The 18736-nt window shown below is 45.4% G+C and overlaps 1 protein-coding gene across 2 annotated transcripts in view; it reads right to left on the bottom strand.

The window, feature by feature from the left end:
• The window catches only part of ATF6B (activating transcription factor 6 beta), a 66822-nt gene extending 49367 nt beyond the window's left edge, over nt 1-17455 (bottom strand). For both annotated transcript variants that reach the window (XM_077483609.1, XM_077483619.1), the window contains exons 1-7: nt 17352-17455; nt 13975-14085; nt 6926-7011; nt 6773-6848; nt 5430-5512; nt 3076-3208; nt 109-276 (exon numbers count right to left, since the gene is read on the bottom strand). In XM_077483609.1, the coding sequence (XP_077339735.1) occupies nt 109-276; nt 3076-3208; nt 5430-5512; nt 6773-6848; nt 6926-7011; nt 13975-14050 (622 nt within the window). In that variant the 5' untranslated portion in view covers nt 14051-14085; nt 17352-17455. The remainder of the gene's footprint in view (nt 1-108; nt 277-3075; nt 3209-5429; nt 5513-6772; nt 6849-6925; nt 7012-13974; nt 14086-17351) is intronic.
• Between the last annotated feature and the right edge of the window lie 1281 nt (nt 17456-18736).

Genomic DNA, 18736 nt, shown 5'->3' with positions numbered 1-18736 from the left:
TACAAATCACTACACAATAGGCTATAAAATACCGTGTACTTGGGTGTGTTTGTTTTGCTCTTCTAAATGAGGTATAAGAAGCTGACAGCCAAAAAGAGAAAAGTGTACCTGTGAGAGTTGGTTTTGCTGGAGCGGAGCTGGTCACCGGGTGCAGGATGATGGCGTGGGGTGCAGAGCTTGAAGTAGGGGTTGGTTTGGTCCCCGGAGCAGGTCTGGGTTGTAATGCTGGTTTCTTGGACAGGAAACTGTTGGATTTCGGGAGACATCCAGCTGTAGCTGAGAGTTGGAGAACAACGGAGTAACATAAGTCAAAAGAACCTTCATGTAAGCTGCACAAACATTCACCAATCCATATATAATGCATCTCTTCCTCTTGGACACTACATAAGGATGCTAAGATGTCTGTTAGTTTTAGTTAAAAGCAGTGGCGGCTGGTGCTCCAGCTGGGAGAGGGGGCGTCAAAAAAAAAAAAAACACATGCTCCTCCTCCCCTCCTCCGTGGGTGGCGATGCAGCGCAGAGAGATCGATTCGCTCTCCCCGTACATCCTCCCCGCCCCAGTACCAGCCAATATGATTGTTTCTCCTCTCCGCCAGTCAGGTCTCGGGACCTGTTTCCCAATTGGCTGGGAGGAGAAGCAGGAAGGCAATACTGAATATTAATTTGCTATTGGCACACAACTGGGTGGGCTCAGGACGCAGTGCTCTGTGCCCCAAGCCCATCCTTTTTTTAAGCCAATTAGAGCCTCAGGCTCTAATCATGTGCTAAAAATAAAATAAAAACCCCCATTGGAGTCCATGCGTCCGGCACCCTGCATGTAGATTAAGGGCCGGACGCATGGATTAGGGGGGCGGCGCCCCTGCACCCCTAATGGAGTGGTCACCACTGGTTAAAAAGGTGAGGAAAGGTTACCAATTCTAGCAGGATTTTATTTTTGCCTGTGACAGAGGTTTTAATTATTGCCTACTCTATCCAAATAAAATAAAATAAATATGGCTTTACTGTAGATATTTATTAATGTGATCCTGATTTTTTAAAAGGTCAGACTTACTGTCTCATAAGGACTATCTAGAGATGTTAAAGTAGAACTATAGGCAAAACATTTTTTTCAATTTTTGGATAGAGTAAAGATGGGTTATAACCCCTGTAAGGTTTATTTTTGCCTTCCTTGTCCCATTGCAGAGATTTAACTTAACTTACTGTCCCATTGCCAAACAGGAAGTGAGAGAAAACACCTGCAAATTGAGGTGGTTGTAAAGGCAGAAGGTTTTTCCATCTTAAAGTGGTTATTAAGCCACTTTATAAAGTACACAACATAGACAACATACAGTTCCACACTTCAGGTCTTTGTTACAGATTTCCCTCTCTGTACTTCTAAGAATCGAGTACCCTACCACCAGAATCTGTCTTCCCTTTCCCTTCGCTCCCCCCCCCCCATTCTCACTGGAGGGGTTCTTTCCCCGGCAGCTAGGAGAGTCCCTCAGCTCCAGCAGTGCTGGTCCCTGACTGGTTTCACCAATGTCGCTCAATGGAGCATACTTATTGGGATGCTCCAGGCCTGGATCGGCCTCCCTGGCACTTCCCCCTCTACCCTTCCTGACTGTCACCCATCTACTCTTTCCTAGTGCCTGCACCTCTTTGTCCCCACCCGCCTCTGTGCTGGCCCTGCCAGCACCTGCTGCGTACGTTCCTGGCTCTCCTTTAGTATGGAGGGTCTTCTCAGTGCCAACAGTTTCTTCCCCAGATTCAGAACCTGGGCTTCCAGCAGTACTACAGCAGTATTCACCCTCGATCGGATGATCAAGGAACGCATACATGCCGCAAGATGTACATTGAGTCGCCTCTCCACACCCGCCGCGCATAGTACCTACTAATTGAATGGGGGTTGGGGATTATACCCTAACAACTAGCTTCCTGACACTAATACTCACCAATGCTCAACAAGACATTACACGGGCACTCACAGACCAACGTGCACTCGCAATACACAAGTACTAACGATCCACACACTATTCAGACAACACTCAGGTACTCACACTACACAGGTACTATGACCTCTGTTATAACCTCCTGTTTTAAACTTGTTTTTAACCCACCACTTAGTCCAGTTCCACCAACTCTGGTATTTAACTCACCACTTAGTCTAGTTCCAATTGGACAGAGTTCCAGCAAGCTCAGAGATAAGCAGGCTCAAAATGAGTTCTACAAAAATGTATATAGGCCTCAAGCATCTGTGACCAATTAACCATTCCCCTTAATTGTGTGTCGTTTATAAAGGTCAGCAGCAGAGGGGGGTGGGATTGGTAAGAACTGAGGCAGGGAGAGGACAGAGGAGAGGACAGAGGAGAGGAGAGGACAGAGGAGAGGACAGAGGAGACAAGAGAGCAGAGCTGTGGCTGATGGAGGCACATAAAGTGACCATGGTGTCAGGGCTCAGCAGCCATGATAAACTGTGGTCAGTTAACAGAGGGGAGGGTATAGTCAGGCAAGATCAGCCAGGTATTTCAGGTGTTACAGGGGGCCACATTACATAGCACAAGCACTGTGCTGTATAACATGCTTTAAAGGAGCAGGATCCATGTTTTTTCTTTAGGGTAACAAACACTTTAATGCCTTCTGTGTGCTTCAGCAGCTCCCCTCAGCCCCCCTAACACTTACCTGAGGTCCATCTAGATCCAGCGATGTTGAGAGACTCGGTTGTCCGGGACTCCCCTCCTCATTGGCAGAGACAGCAGCTTGGCGGTGCCATTGGCTCCAGCTGCTGTCAATCAAAGTCAGTGAGCCAATAAGAAGAGAAAGGGGGCGGGACTGGTTTGCGGCTCCGTGTCTGAATGGATACAGGGAGCTGTGGCTTGGCTCGGGTGCCCCCATAGCAAGCTGTTTGCTGTGGGGGCACTCAACAGGAGAGAAAGACCAGGAGAACCGAAGAGGGACTCAACAAGAGGAGGATCACTGCACAATCACTGCAAGTATAACATGTTTATTGCATGGAATCTGATTGCTGGAACAAAGTAGGCTTCATCAGTGCACATTCTCATTCCCAGTAGTACAACAACATAAACACACAGACCCTTACCTGTGGTTGGGGACACGGGGAGGAGAGTAATTTGCAATGTGCCGCAGGGGGTGGCAGGTGGCTCCAGGGTTGGACATGGGGGTGATGGTGGCAGCTCTACTTTTACAGAGGTCCCGACCCCTCCTAAGGATGGCTATGTAACAGAGACAAGCAACAGCGTTAACAATGAATAAGCTTCCAATATCAGGAAAGCAGAAGATAGGAGACTGCAGGACACTAGACAGGTATGAATGCAGATGTTCTATAAAATATATATGACGAGTTCTTCCAAGCACATTTACATGTTTCCTATGCCCTTGCCATAAACTCCCATGTAATTTATTGAAAAATATTTCAAATTAAGGCTCTAAAGCCTTAAACCTTTTGTCACCAGAGCCTCTCTGCTCTTTAAGGGTTTTCAGATTCCTGTGGGTTCTATGATCATGCGACTGCTGTGACTGGGTGTCAAATGATTATGAACTTTCCATTAGCCGCTAGTAACTGTGCCAGGTGCGGGAAGGGCACGTCGCGGCTGTGTTGGCAATGTAGTATGCAAATATGTGGCCCTGCTGTCTATGTCAATGGACATAGCAGTGGGACCCGTGAGCGCACGCGCATGGATGCCCCCATGGAAAGCGGCTTTCCGTGAGGGCACCCGATGAAGAGGAGGGGCCAGAAGCGATGCTGCGGCACCCTAGAAGAAGAGGATCAGGGCTGCTCTGTGCTAAACTCTTGCACAGAGCAGGTAAGTATAACATGTTTGTTATGTAAAAAAAAAAAAATGAAGCAAACCTTTACAATCACTTTAAAAGATATAGTGTGTGGTTTTCACTAGTAATAAAAAGTAATGATAATTACACAGTAAGGCTGCATGCACATTCACACGTGTGCGATTTGTCATGCAACTTTGGACATTAAAGTCGCATCCTATTCTTTTCAATGGCACCTGTTCAAATTGGTGCAACTTAAAGTCACAACGCCTTTGGCGCAACTTTTGATGCGACTCTGATCCAAAAAATTTTAAAGTTGGACCAAATCCGCACCAAAAGGCACTCCAAAGTCGCACTGGAAACTGTGCAACTTTGGAGATACATTAATGTGAATGGAGCCTAAAGTGACAACAACCAGCACCTAGGAGCTGATACGTTTCGCCACCATAGCTTGCTGTAACTGAGACCATCAGTATTAGAACACAAGTTCACTAATGACTGTGATCCACAAACAATTGTATGTGTTTAGAAGAAAGGTTAGTTTGACACAGGAACGGATCAGGGTCCGGGTGCATTACCAAAATGCTTATTAACTCTTTTGTGCATCAGTTTGCGTTTGCTAACGTGACCATAACTCTATAACAAATTTGACTTTCTAAATAATTTTTGGGTTATGCGGTTTTTATAAACTCCTCTTACATTAGATTGTAATGTAACTGCACTGTCTGCTTTCATTTTGTAAAGCGCTGTGAAAATATAGATAAATAAGATCTATATAAATCCTGTTTAATGATAAATTTGATGTCTATGTTTTTTATTATAGGCTGATAGACACAAAAGAGGCCCTGTCACTAATCCAAACATATTTTTATAGATAAATATAATTATTACAGTAGTGATTTGTGCATCCTATTTCTCCCTCTGTGCAACGATTTAAGAAATTAATTTCAGTTACTCCTTCTTCCCCAGCCTAGTACTAAATCACTTGTAATTGTCAGCTAAGGCCGTGTGCATAAAGCAAAAATAGACAACACTGGCCTACTACATTATCCTTAAAGCGATTGTAAAGTCTATTTTTTTTCTTCTATAAAAATAACAAACATGTTCTACTTACCTGCTCTGTTTCTCAGAGCAGCCTGGATCCTCCTCTTCTTGGGTCCCTCTTCTGTGATCCTGGCCCCTCCCTCCTGTTCAGTGCCCCCATAGCAAGCAGCTTGCTATGGGGCACCCCGAGCCGAGTCACAGCTCCCTGTGTCCATTCGGACATGGATCCCTGCCCCCTCTCTCTCCTTATTGGCTAGTTCACTATGATTGACAGCAGCGGCAGCCAATGGCACCACTGATGTGCCTCAGCCAATCAGGAGGGAGAATCTCGGACGGCGGAGGCACTTGTGGACATCACTGGACAGAAAAGGACCTCAGGCAAGTATTAGGGGGGCTTCTGCACACGGAAGGCTTTTTATCTTAATGCATATGAATATCGGCCCCGGATAAATCGGTTGACCCCCAGTAAGTATATCACCTTATTCACCATCTGCCTGGGCAAAACAAGCAGCTAACCCTTGCAGTGGGGAGGAGGACCATTGCATAGAGGTTTTTGCTTTGCCCTTTGTTTCAGCTTTAGATATACAGGGTTGATGTTTAGCAGGCCCGGGTTGTACTCACTGTGTATAGGCCCTCGCAGGAGGATGAGGAGTCACATGATGATGAAGAAAAGGGAGAAGCTGGCTCTGCCTTTACTAAGAGATCTAAAGAGACAAAAATCAGATAATGCCATGTCAATGCTCCCATCATTGTGGTCACATATTTGTATGTCAGTTGGAAACATTCTCATCCCTATATTCTGCCCTGACACAAATAGGTTCAAGTTGAAAAAGTAATATAAGGGCAGGAAGCTGATAAAAAGATAGGATTTGAAGATTTATACTAATTGTAATTAAAATTCCATTCAATTGTATTTTCATAATGTGTATGAAGAGAAACTATGTTTATTAAAAATATGTACTCTTATGTGTTGTACAGATTTGTACCCTGGTTTGCAGCCTACCAATGTTAAATTGTCACTACTGCAAATGCTGGATTTGTATGCTTTCCTAAAATTTTCTGAATACATTTTTTTCAGTGAATTCATAACTGGATTAAATGGTGTTTTTATTGCATGCCTGAAGCTTACACTTATCAATGTGAACTAAATGTGTGCCTTTTTTAATTAGCAAACTAGGGGTGGAGTTAAAGAACCCCTCTCAGGAATATAAGACATGGGAGCTGGAGATCATTCAACCCCGAAGACTAAAGACATCTTGTGGCAGAAACGAGGAACTGCAGGAGGGTGACAAAAAAAAAGGAAGTAAATATTGCAATGAGAGTCTCTTTGTATTTATTTAATTTAAAAGATGACCTAAAAAATAGCCCAGAGTTTGGCTGCAAAACAAAAGCAGTACAATGGGGAGTGATATCTGCACAACAAAGTTACATAAACCTCAGACTTTTAAATCTCTCTACAGTAGAAAGAGAGAACTGTTGGGACTTTGACTATCCAGTACCCAGGTCTCCATCCCCGATAATGTGGAATATAAAAGGAAAAAATTGGGACAAGGGGGAATTGGGACTTTGTATGTTTCATCGAAATTCCCACTTCCCCCTTGCCCCAATTTTTCCCTTTTATATTCCAAATCTCTCTACAGATTATGGATGTTACATGTATGCCTGTGAGCATCTCTTTCAAAAAGGGATTGATTTCCTAAAAACGGTAGAGCAAAATCAGGTGCAGTTCTGCATAAAAACGAATCAGCTTCCAAATTTTATTGCCAAAGCCTATATGAACAAGCTGAAGTTAGAAGCCGATTGGCTACCATGTACAGCTGCACCAGATTCAGAGTGCTCCAGTTTTAGTAATTCTCCCCCATAATGTTTGAGGTCATACATTCTGCCCTTTATTAAAACATGACCTTGTCTCACCATGATCCCCCCTAAGTGGAGTCTAAATGGTATTGCATAATTAATCTCACCTGACAGGTTCACACTGTGGTTCTCATCCTGAGAGGAGGACACAGAACATGACTCCACATCCATCTGGCTGTCATACTGAGGAGACAGAAGATGTGATATAGACAAGAAGAACAGGAAAACGGCTTTCAGAACATGGTAGAGCTGCTACATACCAAGTGCAGAGGGAAGGAATTAAATCCGGATGGAAAGAGCTCCCCATAGTCATCCGACACATCTCCATAACTGTATAGGCCTGTGTCTGTGGGGAAAAAAGAATTTACATATTATACAATAATCAGTTTATCACATATTTTACAATATGGGTAAAAAAAATGCATCTTCTACCACTTGCAGGTGATTTCTAGGATTGCTCATTACCAAATTTCCATCTGCAGAGTGACATTAACCACTTCCAGCTCTTAGGCCCCTTTCACACTGGGGCGGTTTTCAGGCGCTACAGCGCTAAAAATAGTGCCTGAAAAAAACGGCCCCTTTCACTCCAGTGTGAAAGCCGGAGGGCTTTCACACTGGAGAGGTGCATTAGCAGGACGGTCCTGCTAGCCGCATCTTTGGAGCGGTGTATTCACCGTTCCTAAACCGCTCCTACCCATTGAAATCAATGGGACAGCGAGGCTATACCGCACATACATAGTTACATAGTTAGTCAGGTTGAAAAAAAAAAGACACAAGTCCATCCAGTTCAACCACAAAAAAAAGAAAAAAAAAAAAGGAGGTGCACTGATATTTTTCAAGAGGAATTCCAGACAAAAGGTACATTTTTCCAGAGAATTGCTTAGACACATTTAACATTTTCGGTCCACGTTAATATTTTTCTTATTTTTTTTTTTTTTTGTAGAAATAAAAGTTATTTTCACTGTCATATTCCTAAATGATATAGATCTTCCTTATCTTCTTCCTCTAGACTCACACCCACCCCCAGTCTGTCCTCAGCACAGCATCAAAAGAAAGCAATTGATTATAGAAGACCTTTACACATATTATATATACCTTTTAGGGGTGTTGTTGGGGGGCACACAGTCTGTATTGTAAGGCTGACGGCCGCCATAGCTGTCCACATGTAGTCGCACACCGGGCACCTGTCCCTAACTGCAGGTAACTGCTTGCTGTGCCACTATATATAAACAATGACAGCTGCTGTCGCCTTGTTGAAACTTTATGCAGGCTGATAGTCGCCACTATTCACTTGCACCTGTAATTCCAGACGCAAGAAGCCACTGACTCTTGCTGCTGGAATCTGGTATATGCAGCTAAATGTGAAGCAGGCCTAAGAGGGGATTGAAAAAAAAATTTGCAAACGGGATAAGGTTCTACTTCAACCACTTGCCTACTGGGCACTTTTACCCCCTTCCTACCCAGGAAGTGTGTGCACTGTCACAATTTGAATGACAATTGCGCGGTCATGCAAAACTGTACCAAAATGACATTTTTATCATTTCTTTACACACAAATAGAGCTTTCTTTTGGTGTTCTTTAATCACTACTGGGTTTTTTATTTTTTGCTAAACAAGGGAAAAAAATACCGTTAATTTTGAAAAAAAAAATAAAAATTTTCATAGTTTGTTATAAAATAAAACAGGTAATTTTTCTCCTTCACTGATGTGCACTGATGAGGCTGCACTGAAGAGTACTGATAGGGGGCACTTATTGGCAGCACTGGCGGGCACCTTTGGGACTGTACTGATAATCAGTGCCCCGATTATCAGAGTGGACGTCCATTTAACACAAGCGGGTTATCGGCTCACTTTTCCCCTCTGCATGCTGTCAGCATGAGGAAAGAAAAGCCGATAACCAGCTTGTGTTTACATCCGTGATCAGCTGTCATTGGACACAGCTGATCACATGGTAATAAGCCGCTGAAATTGGCCCTTTAGCCCGATCTGTGATCAGCTGAGTCCAAAGTCATGGGCAGCGTGATCACAAGAGGACATCTATGTACACCCTCCCAGGAAAGTAAGCCCGCACTGTAGCCATCTTTTGGCTATAGCATGACCAAAAAAAAAAGATGATGATGTATGGGGTACTAAAAAGACAAACATATATACTAACCTCTTTGCTGCAGCTGTTCCCTGCCAGCTCTAAGACTGAGAACTGAGCGATCACATGACTGCTGATCACTCAGTTCTCGGTCTTCTCGAAGCGGAGAGCAGTGACTATCAATCACCGCTCCCCATTCTGGAGAGGGGCGGGTACAGCTGGCCTCAGCTCTCAGCTGCGAGCTGAGAACCAGAGCCAACTGTTAATTAACACAGCTGGGTGGGTACCGACAACATGGTCCAGAGACTGGAGCCACTCTGTGACGTCAGCTGACAGCGCTGTCGGATGATTCTGGCTTACAAGAAAAAAAGCTTTGGCCACACTTTTAAAGTTATTGTAAAGTCTATTCTTTTTATTTATTTATTTTTTAATGACAAACATGTTATACGTACCTGCTCTGTTGCAGTGGATTTGCACAGAGCAGCCCGGATCATCCTCTTCTCACGTCCCTCTTCGCTGCCCCTGGCCCCTTCCTCCTGACGAGTGCCCCCACAACAAACAGCTTGCTATTGGGGCACCTGAGCTGCAGCTCTGTGTGTCCATTCAGACACAGAACGGCCGCTCAGCCACGCCCCCCTGTCCCAATTGGCTAACTGGCTTTGATTGACAGCCACGGGAGCCAATGGCGCCACTGCTGCATCTCAGCCAATCAGGAGGGAGACCCCCGGACAGCCGAGGGACTTGTGGACATCGATGGATAGAGATGGGGCTCAGGTAATTATTAGGGGGGGTGCTGCTACACACAGAAGGCTTTTTTATCTTAATGCATTAAGATAAAAAAAACTTCTGCCTTTACACCTTCCAGAAAGCAGACAATCATTCTCTGAACATCAGGCTCCAGGACAGGTTTGTATGTAGGCAGTTGCTGTAAATTGTCTGACGCCGATCTTTGGACTGTTTTATAGGTGAGGCCCATCACTGAACTACGGAAATGACAGTTTTTATGGTCTTGGAACTTTTTCGATAACTGGCTTGGCTGACAGGAAATCCTTTTCTGTCATCATGTACATAGATAAAACTATTTAGAATTCTGCTGACCACCAATACTCACGGCACAAATAATAACCTGCTGATCAGCATACACAACTATGTTTATCCAGCAGGTATTATGGAAAATAAACCTGCAATAGTATAATGGGAGAGAGTGCAGAGAAAACCAGCAAGTCCTCCACAGTGGTGAGGAGGAAGTAATCATGTCATAAATCTAAAAACAACACAGGCTTAGTTCCTCATTCCTCATGCAGCGCACACATGGCCTGACCTAACAAGCTGCAGAAGGATGTAAAGAAAACTGAGCATGAAAAACAACAGAGGCTGCAATCGCTCACCCCTCCTCTTGAAAATGCTGCTTCCCTGGCAGCCCAACTGATTCCTTCGGTACAATACTTTAAGTCGGTGGTCCAGAACAATTATTATGGCTCTCGCTCTAACATTCAAAGACCCCAAATCTCTTCTTTACCATTAAAAGCAAAAAATTTCATCTTTCGCTTTCAGAAAAAAAATTGTTTACATCCACCCTGGACCGTAAGTGATATCATGATGCCACTCCAGTCCTCCAAGGCCATAGAGGCAATCAAAGCAAATCTACTTTTTGAGCGCTTCTGTGATCAGCCGGACGGCACCGTTGGATCGTTTCTCAGCCCCCCCACTGCTTCTGAAAGCATTTCAGCGGCTCATGAGCCACATGGAATGTTTTTAAGGGAAAGCCAGCCCCTGGCTGAAAAAAAAAACAATACCAGTGTTATGGCTAAGGATGAGCTCAGGTGTGTTTTCAAACAGCACGTGCAGAGCCCGCCAGGAAGTCGGCACTGCGAAGCGCTAATCACAAGCAGTGACCTGCAGCCGCGCATTGGGAAATGTCTCACTGCCTATGATTAGCGCTCCGCAGTGCCGACTTCCTGGCGGGCTCTCCACGTGCTGTTTGCTGTTCTGAGCTCATCCTTTGTTATGGTTGATGGCTTTAGTCATAATCCCGGTAAACCAATGTTTCTCAACTCCAGTCCTCAAGTACCCCCAACAGGTCATGTTTTCAGGATTTCACACACATGAAACAGCTGTGGTAATTACTAATGCCGCGTACACATGATCGATCGCGTGTGGGCTCCAGCGGACTTTTTCATCGTAAAAGTCAGGCGGACTTAGAAAGTAGTTTTGACTCAAAATTTGTCCGCCGGACTTGGCTTTCAGCGGACAATCTGTTCGTTGGTGTGCTAGTCCGGCGGACTAAGAATGATGCATGCTCTGAAGCAAGTACGAGAAGGAAGCTATTGGCTACTGAACTTCCTTTTTCTAGTCCCGTTGTACGTGCTGTACGTCGCGTTAGAAATCGCCGGACTTTGAGTGTCCGTGTGTGGCCAAGTCCATTCGTTATAAAGTCCGGCAGATTGTTTGCCGGACCAAGTCCACTGGACAATTCGATCGTGTGTATGTGGCATTAGGCTGTGAAACTGATCAAATCACCTGTGCAAAAGAATGGAAAGCCTGAAAACATGACCTGCTGAGGACTGGAATTGAGAAACATTGTGGTAAACCACTTGCAAACTGCAACATGTGTGTATATATATTTATATTATGGTCGGCAAGTGTTTAATGGCTCAAAGGAGAATGATACAAGTTATTCAGCACAGCAGCCAGACAAGAAGCATTTTCAAGAGGTCAAAAATGTCAGAAAAGAAGAGAACATATGGATGACCGCACTTGCTGAAAAACCACCTTCATTTGAAATTTTTTTACCAAAACAGGTAAAAACATCATAAAATACGCAACAGAAGTGTGAGGTAACTCATTTCGCACTGTGTTAGTGCTTACTCCCAACAATAGCAGACCCCATATCTCTAATGAGTAGAGATGAGCTTAGGCATCCTCAAAACGACTCCATCTAAACTAAAAGCTGGCCACAGATGGTGAGATTTTCTTGGTTGCAGGGAAGAAAATTGCTAATTTCCCCCATCGACACCACAGAGATATTGTATTCTCCCAGCAGGGGAGGGGGGGGGGGGGGCCATACCAGTGAAGAGAACACACAGTGATTATTGCTAGCAGCTATAGTCGCATGCCAAGGCTGGTTGCACCCAAGTTAAATTGGGTATAATCAGCCTCACCATACATGGGACAAGTCCCATCTGGTTCCTGCCAAACTGGCTAAGATTCAAACCTGGCTTCACACATAAGAAACACGCCATAAGCTCTGTAAAAGCATTGTAAAATTGCCGCAAAATCACGTGCGTTTTTGCATCATTATTGGCACCTTTTTCTTCTACTGGCAGAATACCAAAAGCATCATTTATGGCAGATATGTTTCAGCCACCCAAACTTCGGTGCATCTCTACCAAAAACCATACACTGTAATAGGAGGTCAAACCGAAACACTTTCAATTTGTAAGCAATCAGGCAGACCCTTATGCCGCGTACACACCATCGGAATTCCATCATAGCTTTTTCCAACGGAATTCAGCTCAAGCGGTCTTGCCTACACACGGTCACATCAAATTCCGATTGTTTATAACGCGGTGACGTACAACACGTACAACGTGACTAGAAAAAGTACGTTCAATAGCCAGTAGCCAATAGCTTCTGTCTCATAGTTGAATCTGAGCATGCGTGATTTTTGGCGTGTCGGAATTGCATACACACGATCGGAATTACCGATAGAAAGTTTTTCTGTCTGGAAAATTGAGAACATGCTATAAATTTTTGGCTGGCGGAAATTCGGACAGCTAAATTCCGATGGAACATACACACGGTCGCATTTTCCAATGAAAAACTCTCATCAGTCTTTTTCTGGCCGGAATTCTGATCGTGTGTACGCGGCATTTCACTACATAGTTGAAGGTTAATGTAAAAGAAATTGAATAAGAAAATTGCATAATGTATGGCTAGCTTTAGGGCTCTGAAATAAGACAAGTACACACTATAAAGGATATGTTTTGTTGACATTTCATGTCGAAGGATTAAAGTATTACTAAACCCACAACAGTAAAATCAGTCTGTATATGAAGTATAGCATGCTTGTTATACTCACTGTGGAACTTAAGGAGTTAATCCTCTGCATTGTGTAGAAAGTCTGTTGCATCCTGTATGCACAGATCCTCCCTCTCCTACAATGTTTATCTGGGAAAGGCCCATACAAACGATCAGACTTTTTGACAACAAACATGCAAATTAGCTGTTTTGGAGCAACATCCGACCGTGTGTGTGCTCCATCGGTCCAACTTTTTCGGTTTTCATCTGACTTTTGTTGGCTGTGCGAACGGACAAACTTTTTGACAACAAAAGTCCGATGGAGCAAAGTCCGATCGTGTGTACACAAAACCAGTACAAAGTACAAATACGCATGCTCAGAACCAATGCAAAGATCAGACAACAATACAGAAGATGACCAAGGGTGGCGCTGGAGTAATTGAACGTCGTCTTTTGAAGTGTTGTCAGTATGTTGAAACATCACTACGTTCGTGTTTTTTGCCCAAAAAGTCTGATCGTGTGTATGCAATACAAACTTACGCCCAACGCCCTTTGTACAAAAGTCCACGGAAAAGTTTGTACAAAGTCTGATCGTGTGTATGAGGTTTAACACAGACAGGGTAGCCAATCTGCACATGCTCAGTTGTGTCATTTATGCTGGAGAGAATATTTACTTGTTTTTAGAGCTAGCCAGGTCACATGATATTGACAGAGTTTTAATGTAAAAAGACGATTTATAAGCTGTGGGCACTGTTGGGGTGGGGGGGGGACACAGATGAACCGTTTTCATATTATTGGGTTTAGTAACACTTTAAAGCTGCTCCCACCTCCATTCTAACTCCCCTGTAGAAGGAAGCTGCTTATACTTGCCTATTCTCATGACATTCTCTTCCAATGACATGATGGGCTCCCAGCAGCCGGCTTCAGAGTAGAGAAGAGACAGTTGACAACAGATCCCCCATAGTAAGTCTATGAGTGACATCGCTGCCCAGGCATTGCAAGCATTTTCAGAGATCTCTCCTCTCCCCTAAAGCCAGCCGCTTGGAGCTGATCACATGACCAGACCGGAGCGCCGTGAGAATAGGTAAAAGTAAGCCTCTCTCCTCTACAGGGGAGTTAGTATAGGAGTTATAAAGGGGGAGGGAGCAGGTTTAAGATCAGACAGGTGTAGCCCGGACTTCCACTTTGAATGAATAATCTCACGTACCCCAATCCTCGCTGGTCAGCAGGTTATCCGCACAGAACTTGGTGTCCAGGTCGTTGAGCAGGATCTCCGTAGCCATTGTGAGAGTCTCTGGTGAACTCTGACCTCTGTCACCTGCAATAGGAAACAGCAGAATGAGGAGTAGCAGGATATGAAGAAGGGCACAGTAGAGGGATGGGGGGGGGGGACTAATGGAAACTCACAAGACAAAAATAAAAGCTGACACAGTTGATTCTCTGCAAGAAGCTTAATGTCTGCTTCCCATGTCCATCCTCAGGCTTCAAAACGAGTTGGGAATTAAGTGTGTTGCCGTGGTGACGGTGCACTTTATGAGCCCATTTCGGCCAGGTGTGGTATACGCTGTATGGCTGCAGATGTGCATGGGTGCCATTATCTCCTAATGACACCACCATGTGATTTTATTTAATTTTTTTGCAACACAATTTTAAAAAATCCTACCTGCTGTAAAAATAAAAGGGGTTGTGAAGCCTTTAAGGTTTTACAACCTTCTATGCTGCAGCTCCAATTCCCCTCCCCAGTTTTTCTTACATGAGCCTGATCCGATTCAGCGATGAGCCTGTGAGCAGCAGCTCCAGCCACTGTCTTCCTCCTCATTGGGCAGACTGATAGCAGCAGGAGCCATTGGCAAATCAAAAGCTGTGATGCGGGAGGGGCAGGGCTGAGTCCCGCCGGCTGTGTCAATAGATGCAGCAATGGGACTTTGGAGTGAGGGGTGCCCCCCATGGAAGGGGGGCACCTGATGAAGAGGAGGGGCTTGGATCACCGGCGGGGGACCCCAGAAGAGAATCTGAGCTGCTCTATGCAAAACTTTTACACAGAGTAGTAGAGCTACACGATTAATCGCCAAGAATCGTTATCGCAATTTTTTTCCCCGTTGCGATCTTGACAAAAGTTATTCACGATTCTTACTACGCAAAGGATTCTCTCTGCTCTTCTGAAGCCACAGCTGTCATAAGAAAGGAAGAAAAAAAACGGGCAGTCTGCCAAGAATCACAACATTCTTTAGCAGTGGAACTAAGTATAAACATTGTGAAAATGTGTCAATGTAATAGACTTCTGTGTAAATGAAGAACGTTTAACCACTTAAACAAACACTAAACCTTTTTCTGACATTTGTTGGTTTCAAGTTAAAGCGGAGGTCCACCCTAAAATGGACCTTCCGCTCATCGGAATCCTCCCCCCCCCTCCGGCGCCACAATTGGCACCTTTCAGGGGGGAGGGGGGTGCAGTTACCTGGATAATCCAGGTAACTGCACCCACCTCCGGGATAGCTCTCTGCGGAAAGGGGCGTAGATTACGCCCCTTTCCGCAAGTGCCCCGCTGCCTGCTGGGAAAACACACAGATCCCAGAGGCAGCGGGGACCGTCCTTATTGCGCAGCGCGGCTCGCACATGCGCAGTAGGGAACCGGGAAATGAAGCCGAAAGGCTCCATTTCCTGATTACCATACCCAAGATGGCGGCGGCAGCACCCGAGAAACGATCTACAGATCGGCTTCGGGTGCCGACATCGCGGGCGCGCTGGACAGGTAAGTGTCACTATTTTAAAAGTCAGCAGCTGCAGTATTTGTAGCTGCTGGCTTTTAAAAAAAAAAAAAAAACGCGGAGTCCCGGCGGACTCCCGCTTTAAAATCTTATTTTTTGTTGCTAGAAAATTACTTAGAACCCCCAAACATTATATATATATTTTTTTAATAGAGACCCTAGAGCAGGGATATGCAATTAGCGGACCTCCAGCTGTTGCAGAACTACAAGTCCCATGAGGCATAGCAAGACTCTGACAGCTACAAGCATGACACCCAGAGGCAGAGCATGATGGGACTTGTAGTTTTGCAACAGCTGGAGGTCCGCTAATTGCAGATCCCTGCCCTAGAGAATAAAATGGTGGTTGTTGCAATATTTTATGTCACACTATATTTGCGCAGCGATCTTTTAAATGCAATTTCTTTTGGAAAAATTTACTTTCATGAATTAAAAAAAACCTAAAAAACTAACCAGTAAAGTTAGCCCATTTTTCTTTTGTATCAAGTGAAAGATTTTATGTTGCGAAAATCGTGATCTTTTTATTCTAAGCAAAAAAATTGTGATTCTCATTTTGGCCATAATCGTGCAGGTAGATAAATATAACATGATTTTAAATTTTTTTTTTATATACGGGCTGCCAGGAACGCACAAAACAAAACGCACACTTGTGGACGCACCTATATAACGTGAACATACCCTTCAGGCCTGCTCTTAGCACTTGTGTTTCCCGCACCGCACACAAACACGTTGCACTGGTAAGACGCACACCTGGTGGCATCATTAATGGAACCCCAAATGTGTCTAGCAAACTGTGGATGTTTGCAGCCTCCACAACGCGTGGAATCGTGGTGTCATGTGGCTTTGTTTAAAAAAAAAAAAAAAAAAAAAATCGCATCTGCCGCACTTTTTTGACAGCGCATTGAAATGAAGGGATTGTTGGGATCATGCAATAAAAAAGGCCCGTGTTATGGTGCGAACCGCCCCCCCCCCCCCCGAGGGTTTAATCACGTCATACACCACATAATGTGCGCGTGCTGTGATGCACGGCGCTCTCTGCTTTTTTTTTTTTAATTCAGGTGTCACAAAATAACACTTCATTCAGTTGAATGCATCGCAGGACGTTCTGGCAGTGCATTGCGGAAAACGTAGAGAAGATGCATTTTTTTGTTTTCTTTATGCAACACACAAGTGGGGGCTCATTGCCCGTCTGCAACAGCTCTTGTCACCCCTCTGAGGAGCGATCCGTAGTGGATTGGCTTTTCAGAGGGCGTTAGAACAAGGAGATAACCTGACATTATTTATTTGATGTGTAAATACTGTCGCGGCGCAGCACGACGGGCTGTATCGTTTTGGCAGCAGCAATCAGTGGCGCCCCAACAGGTCATGTTTTCAGGATTTCCATCATTTTGCACAGGTGATTTGATCAGCTTCACAGCTTTAGTAATTACCACAGCCATTTCATCTGAGGGAAATCCTGAAAACATGACCTGTTGGGGCGCGTTGAGGAACCCTGGTGTAGAGCCATGAGCAGGCAGATGATGTCATCAGTCACAGCCAGGTAAGGGGTGATGACATCACAGAGCTGCTGCTTGTCAGGGAACACATGGGGCCAGTCTAGAATCTCCATGACAACACAGGACGAAGCCATGACAACACCCAGGATCTGCCCCTGCGCAGTGACCACACCGGGCCGGAAGCCCCCTAGGGCAGGATGCGCCCGCGCCCAGTTCTGGGGTCACCTGAGTGACGTCACTCCGCACACACAGCGGCGACGTCAACCGATACCGGAGGGTAATGGGAGATGGGAGGGGAGGGGTAAGCAAGCGCGTTTAATCACCGGAGAAGAAGAGCCGGGTCCTCCAGTGCCAGGAAGAGACTGCAGGCTCCGTCCTAGGTGTGACAACACTGTGCGAACCCCACAACCAATCAGACACAACTCCCTCAACGCCTCCGCCAATAGCGGGCGGGAATTGATGTCCCGCCCACTACATCCAGGATGCTAGTGTGTAAGGGGGAGGGCGTTGTAAGGGTCTCCTCCAATGAGCGGCGCCTGCGAGCTTGCTTGTCAGGAGAGTTCACCAATCAGCCGCGGTCAGGGGGTTTTCGCAATAGTAGGCGTATGATTGGGCACTAAGGGAGCGTCATCTTTCAATGCTTGGACCGCAATGCTTTGCGACTGGCGCATGCGCGGTGTTCCATCGGTGGATAGTTGTGGGAATTGTAGTTCATTCTTTTTTTTTGCCTGTGACAAAGCTCGGATGTAATTGAACTCAGATGTGTCTGTGTTACCCATAGCAACACGGCTCCCATGTGTCCGTTTTTAAGGACGTATGCAAAGATGTGTGGTTGGGAGGCTTCCTAAAGCTGGCCGTGTATGTTTCATATTATACTATGAGATCGCAATAAAGCATCTTTGTTTTCTAAAGCTGGCCATACACTATACAATCTGATTGTACAATGCTCCCTAGATCTATCATCCACAATCTAGTGCAAGTGCCTGCCTGGTGTCATACAAACTGAATGGAAGGTCTGCGTCTGATCTCATGTTACATATCCACTTCACCTCCGGAAGATTTACCCCCCTTCATGGCCAGGCCATTTTTTTGTGATACTGCACTGCGTTAATTTAAGCCCTGGTTCAAACTGTGTTCTGTTCTGTGATGTCATCACCCCTTACCTGGCTGTGACTGATGACATCATCTGCCTGTTCATGGCGCAGAGCCGAAGTTCTCCTCTCCTCCATGCAATATTCTGGGACATGTCACAGGTCCCAGAAGATTGCCCGGCCAATCATAACCCACAGTGCAACTCGCACATACGCAGTGTGCACCGGGCTATTAAGCTGCAAGCCGTCACAGCCTGTGCCCACACATGGAAACGACGGCGCTAGAGGGAGAGGAGCGAGGCTTCGGGCGGACTCATCGCTGGCCCGTTATATACAGGTGAGTGTCTGTTTATTAAAGCAGAGTTCCACCCAAAAATTGAACTTCCGCTTTAAGGGAGGTGACCCCTGACATGCTGCATTTGGCATGTCCTTTTTTTTTGGGGGGGGGGGAGTGGAAGGAAGATCACTTCATCCCCCTTCCCTCTCGTCAATCATCTGGGACACGTCACAGGTCCCAAATGATTGCCCAGCCAGTCACGGTGCACCATACGGCTCGCACATGCACATGTGAAGCCACAGCCGGGCAACCACAGTTATAATGCATCGCAGCATCGCAG

Source organism: Lithobates pipiens, unplaced genomic scaffold (assembly GCF_037356315.1).
Source record: "Lithobates pipiens isolate NorthernLeopardFrog02 unplaced genomic scaffold, aLitPip1_a1.2 Scaffold_1, whole genome shotgun sequence".
Taxonomy (NCBI): Eukaryota; Metazoa; Chordata; class Amphibia; order Anura; family Ranidae; genus Lithobates; species Lithobates pipiens.
Note: the sequence above shows the minus strand (reverse complement) of the source record. Positions and strands in the feature narration are given on the sequence as shown.